The sequence below is a fragment of the Leptonychotes weddellii genome, chromosome 5, assembly GCF_054177405.1.
Source record: "Leptonychotes weddellii isolate Sample4059 chromosome 5, ASM5417740v2, whole genome shotgun sequence".
In the NCBI taxonomy this organism is placed as follows: Eukaryota; Metazoa; Chordata; class Mammalia; order Carnivora; family Phocidae; genus Leptonychotes; species Leptonychotes weddellii.
Window position 1 is genome coordinate 27,328,133 of NC_138373.1, and position 10,538 is coordinate 27,338,670.

Here is a 10,538-nt window from a genome sequence, read left to right on the forward strand (position 1 = left end):
GGCTGGTAGTGGGCAAGGATTTAAAGGACACCAGCAGGGAGCAGGGGTGATCCAGATTCGGATCCCAGCTCTATCCCTTACCATGATGATCTCCAGCCAGGCACTAAACTTTTCTGTGCCTCAGTTTCCCCATCATGGGGTGGGGGCAATGCGTAGGGAGACTCTGTAGATGAAGGAGTTGTGATGTGTGCCAAATGTCATGCATGCAGCAGGTGTCAATGCTGTGACCCCTTGTCAGGGATACGCGGTGAGCAGAGCCGGCAGCGTCCCTCGGCTCACAGAGCCCAGGATCTTTGTCACCTGCCTCACCTGTCCTCCAGACCAGAACTGGCACCCCTCTGGACGGGTTTGCTCATTGTCTTGTCCGGTCCACAAGGATGCACATGTGCTGGGCGCGTGCAGGGCCTGGGCTGGGGGTGCGCCCTTACTTTTTGCAGCCTGACGGGTGGGGAGAGGAAGGGATGAGGGGCCAGGGAAAAGAGGGAGGGGCGAGGGAGAGGGGTGGAGGAGGGAGATGGGAGGCAGGCAAGAGAGTATTTTAATATGCTTTTTATTGTGGAGTGATTTTAGGCGTTCAGAAGAGTTGCAAAGCTCATACAGAGTTCCTGTGTGTCCGTGGCTCAGTGTCCCCAATGTTAACATACAACGTCACCGGGGTGTATTTGTCACATCTGAGAAACTGACATTAGTATGTTGTTATTGACCAAACCCCAGCTGTTCAGATCCCGCCACTTTCCCCACAATGTCCTGTCTGTTGCACAGTCCCAACCAGGGTACCCCATTGCAGGGGGGGGGGGCGTGTTTTAAATTACACATTAAACTACACAATAAGGAGACTGTGCTAAAGTGTTCCGTTTGATGGTTTTACACCCACGCAACCACTCCTAGAAGAAGATTGGAGGACATTTCCTGCTTCCCCCCACTTTTCATGCCCCTCTCCATCCGTGACCCCAAAGGTCGCGGGGATGCTGACCTTTTTTGGCCATCACTCAGTTTTGCCTGCTCTTGACCTTCACACTGTGAACTCACGTGCCCCTGGAGTCCGGCTTCTTTCTCGCGTTTTCTCTGTGATACGCGTCAATGCTGTGCGTGCGCGTGCGTGTGCGGACTCTGTTCCATTTCTGGGCGGCGTTCTACCTCTTTGCCATTTCTTCTCTGAATGGTGTCTCTTGAAGAACTGGAGTTAGAAGGTTCTGGTTTGGGAAATGCAGCCTAGCCGTCTGTCTGAGCTAGCGCTTCACCTCCCCAGGGTGCTGTCACTTCCTGTTTTTGTTTTGTTCTCTACCAGCTTTGTGGTTTGGCCTTTTGGGGAAGGTTGGTTTGGGGCAGCATGAGTGAGCGTTCAAGTCCAGTGGAAAAGGGAAATCGGTTGTAGGAGGGTCCCAGACTTGGGGATAATTTTATCTTTTCATCTTTAAACATCAAAAAAGCGAGTGAGAACATGTTAAGCAGACTTGTTTTCACTGAAGCATAACCAAAGCTTTCCTAAGTGAGAGATTTTTGCTTTAGGAGCTGGTGTTCTGATTCCTGTGAAGTCAAGGAAGGCTGGCAGTTCGGGGCAGCCCCCGGGGCAGCCATCCACCCAACAGGGTCATTACTGTCCGGGCTGCTCCGGGAGCCCTGGCCTGAGCCTGTGAGTCCTGGTCCTGCGGGTCCCGGGGAGGTGAGCCCAGGGGCTCCAGCCGCCCAGCCTTCCCCACAGCGCTCCACCGTGCCCCTGGCTCCATCCGGGTCCCGGGAGGGCCCGAGCCCACCCCGCTTACCGTCCACAGAACTGGAGGAGGCGGGGGCCTCCAGCAGGCGGGAGCCCTCCTCCCACGTGCTTGAGTGGCTTCTCTGCACTTTTCATAACCGCCGCGCTCCCTCCCCTGTATGCAGAAAACCGGGAGGGTTTGTTTTCATTTGCCCAATCTAGAATAACGGTGGATGTGCTTTTCCAAGCCACACATCCCCTTCCTTTCGTGAAGAAAACACACACACAGAGACTCACATGCCCTGAGGACACTCACCTGAGGCCATACGGAGCCACACACACCCGCACACTGAGACGTATGGAGACATACACCCAAGACGTACGCACACATACCTGAACGTGTAGATGTCCACACCCAGACATATCATATATGTACACCCCCCCCAGAATACTCACAGGGACAAGTGGGGACATGCACCCCAGGATACATTGGGTGCACACATACACACATTAGGACACACATGTATACGCATGTATACACACAAGGCACACACTGATGTTGGCACGTGCACACACACACACTGGGACACACTCAAGCATGTGCATCCACGTGCACTGGGACACGCGCACCAGGATATACGTGTGTGCTGGGATGCACGTGCACACCCATCTGGGAATACACACGCTCACACATACCACCCAGATGAGTTCACACGCGCGAAAGTAATAGAGACTTAATTCCCAATTCTGTTCCTGCACCGCATCCCTGCCCTTGGGCTTCAGCATGCTGGCTGTGTGCGGGCACCTGCCCCGTGGCCCCAGCGCCCTGCTCGGTTTTTGCCGCCCCGCTGCAGTGAGTCAGCGGAGAGCACGTGGTGGGAGCGTTTACACCGCGGAAACTGGCAAACGCTACACGTGAGGACTCGCGTTTTCCCCTGATTGGGTGGGTGGGTGGGATGCTTGCTAACCACTTACCCTAACACCTCTGGCTATTCCACCGCGTTCTGCTCAGACGACCTCACCACCCCCACCTCGCTCTTCCAAACTGGTGACCAAGCCCAGGAGTTCTCAGCCTCAGCACTGTTGACGGTGGGAGTGGGCACTTCTCCATCGTGGGGGCTGTCCTGTGTAGTAGAGGGCCTTCGGCAGCAGCCCTGGTCTTTGCCCGCTGGAGGACTTAAAAGCATGCATGTCTAAGCCCAGAGAATCTTGGGTGTTGCTGGGGGAAGGCAGGGTGGGGGGCCCAGGCCTCTGGCTTTTTAGGAATCTGTGTGCAGCCAGGGTGGGGGCCCATCTGTACGTGGCGAGGCCTGTGAAGGACCACTCACCAGCCTTCTCGGCTCGGGTGGGGGCTGGTTTCTGTCCCCAGCCACTCCTGCAGACCTCGGGGACTAGCCCCAGCGCCTTCCTTGGTATCTCGGCCCTGGCGCACAACCTCTGTGCCTCCCTGGATGGGCCCTGTGGACACCTGCCTGGCGTCGGCTCCCTCGTGAGGATCCTGGGAGAGGCCTTGGGTGCCAACTGCACCTTCCAGGAGCCGTCGGACGCTGAGCAGGTGAGGACAAGCGGCATCCCGGGCGCAGCCCCTTGGTGGGGCATGACCCACGCAGGGGAGCCCTAGGCTGCGCGGGTGGGTGGGGCGAGCACCCCCACCAGGCCTCAAGGCCCCACCACAATCTCGTTTCAGCTCCAGCTCGTGCTGAAGGCGATTGGCAACGCAGGCCTGGCGGTCACAGCTCTGACCCCCACACTGAGCACCTGTGCATCCCAGAGGAGCTGCCCCCTTGAGGTCCGGCTGGGGGCCATCCAGGCCTTCCGGAGGGTCCCCTGCTCTGCAGACGTGAGCTCCTGAGTGTCATCGGCTGGGGTGATGATGGGGCGGCAGAGGGTCTTGAACCACCGTTTGTTAATTCCCCTCTGTTTGGTCATTCATTCATCACATGTTTACTGAGCACCTGCTACGTGCTGGGCCCTAGTGTGAATACGTGTCCAGGGCTCTGTCCTCATGGAGCCTGTGCCTGGTGGGAGGCAGATGCTTGTCCAATAAACACACAAACAAGTGTATGATTATAGACCATACAGAAGGCATCCTGTGCTGCAAACCCTCTTGTTCAGGGGGCGGCAAGCTCTGGACCACGGGCCCCATCCTCGCTTGCTGCCGGCTCATCTGTGTGTTGTCTCAGGCTGCTGTCTTGCTATCGCTGCAGAGTTGAGCAGTGGCAGGAGAGACCGTGTGGCCCACAAAGCCAGAAAAATTTACCATCTGTCCCTTCGCCAGAAAGTTTGCTGACCCTTGGACCAGTAGCTCCCCTCTCGTTGTGAGTCAAAACCAAAGTCTTTACAGCGACCGAGCAGGGCCTATGTGCTCTGACCACGGGCCCGCTTAGCACCCCACGGCTTCATCTCCTACTTCCCTCACCCCCCACTGCTCTCCAGCCACACCGACCTGCCTGTTGTTCCTCAAACACTCCAGGCCCACTTCTGCCACAGGCCCTTTGGATGTGCTGTTCCCCCTTCCTGGGATGCTCTTCCCCTGGACATCCCCAGGCTTCGCTTCTTCACTTCCTATAGGTCTTTGTTTAAAACCCACTTTCACCGTGGGGTCCTCTTTGGCTATTTCACCTGAAATTGCATCCCCACTTAATTTTTCCCTCTTTAGTATGTAGCACCTCATGTGTTCTATATTTCACATCTTATCCTTGTTTGCTGTCAGTCTTCCTGCACTAGAACGTAAGCTTCAGGTGGCTCCCGTCACCTAGCAAGCACCTAGCTCCTTGCCAGGCACATAGTAGGTGCTCAGTAAATAGTTCTGTAAGAGTGGATGTGGGTGGGTGGCTGTGCTATAAAGGAAACCAGGGCACAGGGTGAGGGAGGTGGCTTGCTTCGGGAGGGGGCCCGGGTAAGCCAAGCACTTTAGGAAATATCTCCTGTGTGTCAGGCACAGAGCTGTTTTTATAAATTTTTATTGGAATGCAGCCATACCCATCTATTTACCTTTGGGACCTGTGGAAATTGGCGAGCCTCTGGACTGGGGCTGGGGGAGGGTGGGCTTAGCGGTGGTGGCCCTACCACCTCCCACAACCCGCCCGCAGGGGAGCGTGTCGGGGAGGCCTCCTGCAGTGGAGACTTTGTGACTTTGTGAGAGCTGGCACCAGGCAGCAGGGCCACCTGCTGAGCCAGAGCAGCTCGGGGGATGTCGTGCTCCTGGGTGGAGGGGGGTGGTGGTAGATGGGCCCCAGGTGATGGCTTTCGCTCTACCCAAGCCAGCGATCCGCGCTCTCCCGTCTGTACCAAAACCCAGAGGAGGATGCTGAGATCCGCATCAATGCCTACCTGGCCCTGATGAGATGCCCTGGTGAGGAGGTGTTTGCGCAGGTGCGGCGGACCCAGGCAGCCGAGCGGTCCACCCAGGGTGAGCAGTGGCAGCTGGGGGAAGGGGTGCTGGGGCTGGCCCAGAGTCTCCTGGTGGGTGCAGGGTTTTGGGAGCATCCTCCTCCTCCGCCCCTCAGGTGCTCTCCTAACTGCTTCCTGTTCTCCTTCTCTTGCCACACCACCTGGCCAAGTGGCCTTGTGTGCCCCCACCTCACATGTATGGCAGTTGGACAACCTTGGACAAGTTGCTTGTCCTCTCTGGTCCTCCGTTTCCTCATCTCTAAAAAGGGATGGGAGTCACTGGCTTCCCTTGTAGCTCTGGACAGTTCATGACCTAGTACCTGGAAGGGAGACCCAAGACTGAGGAGGGATGGTATCTGCGAGTCACAGATCCCTTCTGGGGTCAGAGAGGTTCCTTTAAACAGGGGCCTCTGGCCATAGTTCCTAAACCTAAAAGTGAAACTTCAAAATATAAGTTCAGCTGATTTTCAAAAATCTTTTCCATGATGGACAGTGAGTTGAGTGCCTAGAGCCCAACAGCCTGGGTTCAAATCCCAGTTCAGTCACTTCCTACCTGTGTGCCTTTGGACAAGTTACAAACCTTTCTGAGCCTCTGTTTCTACATCTGTGAAGTGGGGGATGATAATACTACCTCCCTCATAAAGGGAGCATAAACTGAGTCAAAACACAAAGACTTTTAGAACATTTTAAGTGCTGTATGTGTGGCCATTTAAAGTTTCAAAGCAGACAGGAAAGTAGAAATGGAAAATTAAAGCCTACCTTCTTCTTCCCTTGGCCTTCAAATCCCATTTCCTGAAGGCATTCACTGTGAACAGTTCTCTTCTATATCCCAACAGAACTTGGAGTGTATGGTCGAGTATGTCCATGTATCTCCTAAACAGTATCAACTCAGGATCATGTTATACTTGCTGTTGTGCTCCTTGCTTTTTGCCTTTGTTGTTTCTGGGGGCTCTTTCCACATCAGGGCTTGTGGACTCCTATCACTGCTTCATGATATCCTACTAGGAGCTTGCACCATAATCCATTTTACCAGTCCCCACTGATGGGCATTTTGGTCATTTCTGGGTTTTTGCCAAGAGAAACAACCAGCAAAATGAACCTCTCTGCACATCCATCTTTGGGACCTTGTGCTCATCTAGCCATAGAATAATTTCCCAGAGGACAGATAGCCAAGTTACAGGGTGTACACATTTAAAAGTCTGTGATACTGCTGAATTACCTTCTAAAGAAATGGTACTGCTGGAAGATGCAACTGTTTGTTGGCGGTTTCAGGGATGGGATGAGATATGTGTGGGATGGGGGGAGAGGCCACTGAACCAAGCCCCATCACCAGGGGATCAGCCAAAGGGCTCAGCCTCGATGAAGGCCCTGGGGTACCAAGCCTGTGTGTTACCCAATGGGAACAAAAGCCAGACTCCACTCTGTTCCTTGGTGGATTGTTCTAGAAGCTCCCTGGTGGGCATTCTGAGAGCCTGGGACAACCAAGAGGATTCAGGGTTCCCAGTTAGACTCTAATATCCCTTGTTGGACTCTCCCATTACTGCTCTCATTTGATTTTTACTCCTCCAGAGAGCCTGAGAGGGTCCCCATCACGAATTGCATGTCATCCCTTTCCCAACCCTGAAAGATACTCAGTTCTTTGGCTTCCTCTTGACTTGTCTGCACAAACAGCCCTGGGAGATGGGCTGTTATTTCATTTTACAAATGAGGAAACTAAGCCTCAGGGAGGGAGAGTAACGAGCCTGAGGTCACGTAGCTTATGAGTGGTGGAACTGAGATTCAGACTGGGGTCTGACTGTCAAGCCAGAGCTTTTCCCACAATGCCTCCTTTTCCCTTCAGGAAGGCATGTCAGAATGCTGTGCACAGGCCAGATTTCCAAGTTCCATTAAGGAACTGCTGTTTGCCACTATTTCTGGAAAGAAAACATGGATAACTAAGCTCCTGGGAAGCCCCTGGCATGTGGAAATAGCAGGACTCAGGATAGGGGATCGGGGGCTCTTTTCTCTGGGCTGTGCCAGCTCCAGGTTCATCCTTCCCCTCCCTCCTCTTCCTTCCCCTCCCTGCTGACTATGGCGGGACTCCAGTGGGCTCCTTTGTGTGGAGTCACCTGATGCAGCTGCTGGAGACCAGCGACCCCCTGAAGCAAGCTCTCCAGGAGGCCCTCCCTGAGGACATCCTGAGTCGGGAGTTCCAGCCGGAGGCCTGGAAACACTCGTCCTATTCTGATGTCACGTTCCGCTCAGGTATGGCCATCCTGGGCAGCCGCTTTCCTGCTCTGGGGCCACAAAGCCCTGGGGACCTGGGAACTCTAACCCTTGAGGACACGTGGATCAAAGACACTCTTTCCCAAATGTCATCTCTTTATATGTAAATTGGCATTGATTCTGTTGCCTGCCTATGAATTGGAGAACTTTTTCCCCTGTGTTAGAGGGAGATTAGCACCAAGCTGAGGCTGTCACCTCCTTATCACAATGAAACAGAGCCTTGAGAAGCACCCTGTTCTAGCTTAGTCACCTAAACTACCTTGGCAGCTCCGGAGGTCTGGGGGTGGAGAGGGGTTGCTCTGGCTGCCCCCTCTCTGTGTGTCAGCAGGTGTGGGTATATTTGTGACCCTTCTGGCCTTCCCTATGCCCTTGGTGAGGCTTACGGCTGAGGCACGTGTCCTGTTGGAGAGCACACACCACATCTTGCGCTGTCTCAGACTATGGTGCCTCAGTGGCCAGACCCTGCTCTGTGAGGGGTGGGGAGTGTACTGATCCTCTCTCTCTCCTCCTAGTGTCTGGCAGCCTGGGAGCCAACCTGGAGGGGACCCTTCTCTTTTCTCCAGCCTCCTTTCTCCCCCGTTCTGCCATGACTAACCTGACCATCCACGCCCTAGGTCATGCCTTCAACCTCCTGGAGGTAAGGGGAGGGGGCTGCTGTAGCTCTTGGGGCCTCTTCTAGACTCAGGGCCAGAAATGATCCCATCCATCCATCTTTCCATGTATCGCCTCTTGTCTGTATTGATCCACTCCTCCATCTTGTTCCCCCAGCTCCTTCCATCCATCTACCAACACATCCATCTCTTTTATCTCATTCATCTCTGTACCTTCCCATTCATCTCTCCATCTGCCCTCTCACTTATCCATTCACCTATTCTCTCAGTCAGCCAGCCACCCACCCAGCCATACAGCTATATATCCCTCTACCTTCATGCGTCATCCATCCATCCCTCTCACCCATCCATTTATGTAGCCTCCCACCCATTTCCCCATCAGCCTCTCACCCCTACATCTATTCATCTGTTCTCCTAGTCATCCACACACACTGCTATGTACCCACCCACTCACGCATCTATCCGCATATCCACCCCTATATACATCTATACATCTGTCCATTCTTCCTTCCTTCCTTCCTTCCTTCCATCATCCATCCATCCATCCATCCATCCATCCACCCATCTCCTCTATCTATTCATTAATGTGCCATTATACCCCTCTCTCCATCTACCCTCTGCCACATCCATCCATCCATCCATCCATCCATCCATCCATCCATATATCCACATTTATCTACCCACCCACCTGTCATCCATTGCACAAATATCTGTTTTCTAACCTGACATGTGCCATGTGCTATGCTGGGCTCTGAGAATATGACAATCAACCAGAGAGACGTGATCTCTGCCCAGAGAGGTAGACAGATAAAAAATTAGTAAACACACGGATAAAACAATGGCAACTTTAAGTATTGTGTTCAGGAAGGTGAAGTTTGAGCTGCCACCTGAAGGACCATGAGCAGCCTAGTGAAGAGCTGTGGTCAGAGCCTTCCAGGCAGGGGCACAAGAATGTGCAAAGGTCCTGAGACAAGAAAGGACTTGATGTGTCAAAAGAGCAGAAGTAGATCAGGGAGGGCAGAGAGAAGCAGGGGCACATCATGGAAGGGTTTTAAGCTGGAGAGTGATGTGACATGATTTGAACGTTCTGGCTGTTGTGTGGAGAATGGATTGTGGGGTGCAGCAACAGAAGAGGGAATATCTGTGAGGTCCTATGTCCAGCAAACTTAAGAGTAGTGGGTTACCTTGGCGCCCTTCCATCTCCTTCCCCCAGGCCCCTGTGGCTTGTCCAAGAGAGGGTGCTCTGTGCCCTGTCCTGAGCCCTTCTAATTTTTGGAGAACAGGGAGCTTGTCCAAACATTGCCATCTGGGTGCCTGGTGATTTCTGTACAAATGCTCTTGGAGATATCTGGGAGGAACAATGGAAAGCACAATAGATGGAAAGAAGGGAAGGTGGCTGGAAGGATAAAAGGATGGATGGATGGATGGATGGACAGACGGATGGATGGACGGATGGACGGATGGATAGACGGATGGATGGATGGATAGATGGATGGATGGATGGACGGATGGACAGATGGATGGACGGATGGATAGACGGATGGATGGATGGACGGATGGACAGATGGATGGACGGATGGATGGACAGATGGATGGGTAGATGGATAGATGGATAGATGGATGGATGGACAGTTGGATGGGAAGGATCAAAGAGTGACTGAACAGATGCCTGGATGGTTGGGCAGATGGGAGGAAGGAGGGACAGAAAGGACTCATTCATTTATCCATCAAATTTTGAGAACCAACCAGGCCAGGTGTATTATTCAGGGTCTCCAGAGAAAGAGAACCAGTAACGTGTATTATATCTAGAAAGAGATTTATTGTAAGGAATTGGCTCATACAATTATGGAGACTGACAGGTTCCAAGATCTGTGGTCAGCAAGCTGGAGACCAGGAAAGCTGATGGTATAGTTTGAATCTGAGTCTGAGTCTGAAGGACTGAGAGCTAAGAGTATAGTTTCAGTCTGAGGTCTGAGACCTGGAAAGACCTGACATTTCAGTTTAGGCTGAAGGCAGGAAAAAAGGTGATGTCCCAGCTCAGAGACAGTCAGGAGGAATTACCCTGTGGTTGGGGGAGAGTCTGCCTTTTGTTTGATTCATGCCTTCGACTGATTGGATGTGGCCCACCTATATTATGGAGGGCACTTTGCCTGACTCAGTTTATTGATTTAAATGTTAGGGGCGCCTGGGTGGCTCAGACGGTTAAGCGTCTGCCTTCAGCTCAGGTCATGATCCCGGGGTCTTGGGATCGAGCCCCACGTCGGCTCCCTGCTTGGCGGGAAGCCTGCTTCTCCCTCTCCCTCTGCCTGCCACTCCCCCTGCTTGTACTCTCTCTGTGTAATAAAAAAAAATCTTAAATGTTAAATTCAGGGGTGTCAGGGTGGCTCAGTCAGTTAAGCATCAAACTCTTGATTTTGGCTCAGGTCGTGAACTCGTGGTTGTGGGATCGAGCCCCGCGTCAGGCTCTGCGCTCAGCATGGAGTCTGCTTAAGATTCTCTCTCCCTTTCCCACACCCCCCTCCCCCGCTCTCTCTCTATCTTTCTAAAATAAACAACTCTAAAAAAATGTTAAATTC

At 53.2% G+C, this 10,538-nt stretch overlaps 1 protein-coding gene across 1 annotated transcript in view; it reads left to right on the forward strand.

The window, feature by feature from the left end:
• The window catches only part of APOLTP (apolipoprotein lipid transfer particle homolog), a 137,885-nt gene that overhangs the window by 40,382 nt on the left and 86,965 nt on the right, over positions 1–10,538 (forward strand). The window contains exons 11-15 of the mRNA XM_081818880.1: positions 3,063–3,248; positions 3,381–3,533; positions 4,961–5,105; positions 7,172–7,330; positions 7,864–7,988. Of these exons, the coding sequence (XP_081675006.1) occupies positions 3,063–3,248; positions 3,381–3,533; positions 4,961–5,105; positions 7,172–7,330; positions 7,864–7,988 (768 nt within the window). The remainder of the gene's footprint in view (positions 1–3,062; positions 3,249–3,380; positions 3,534–4,960; positions 5,106–7,171; positions 7,331–7,863; positions 7,989–10,538) is intronic.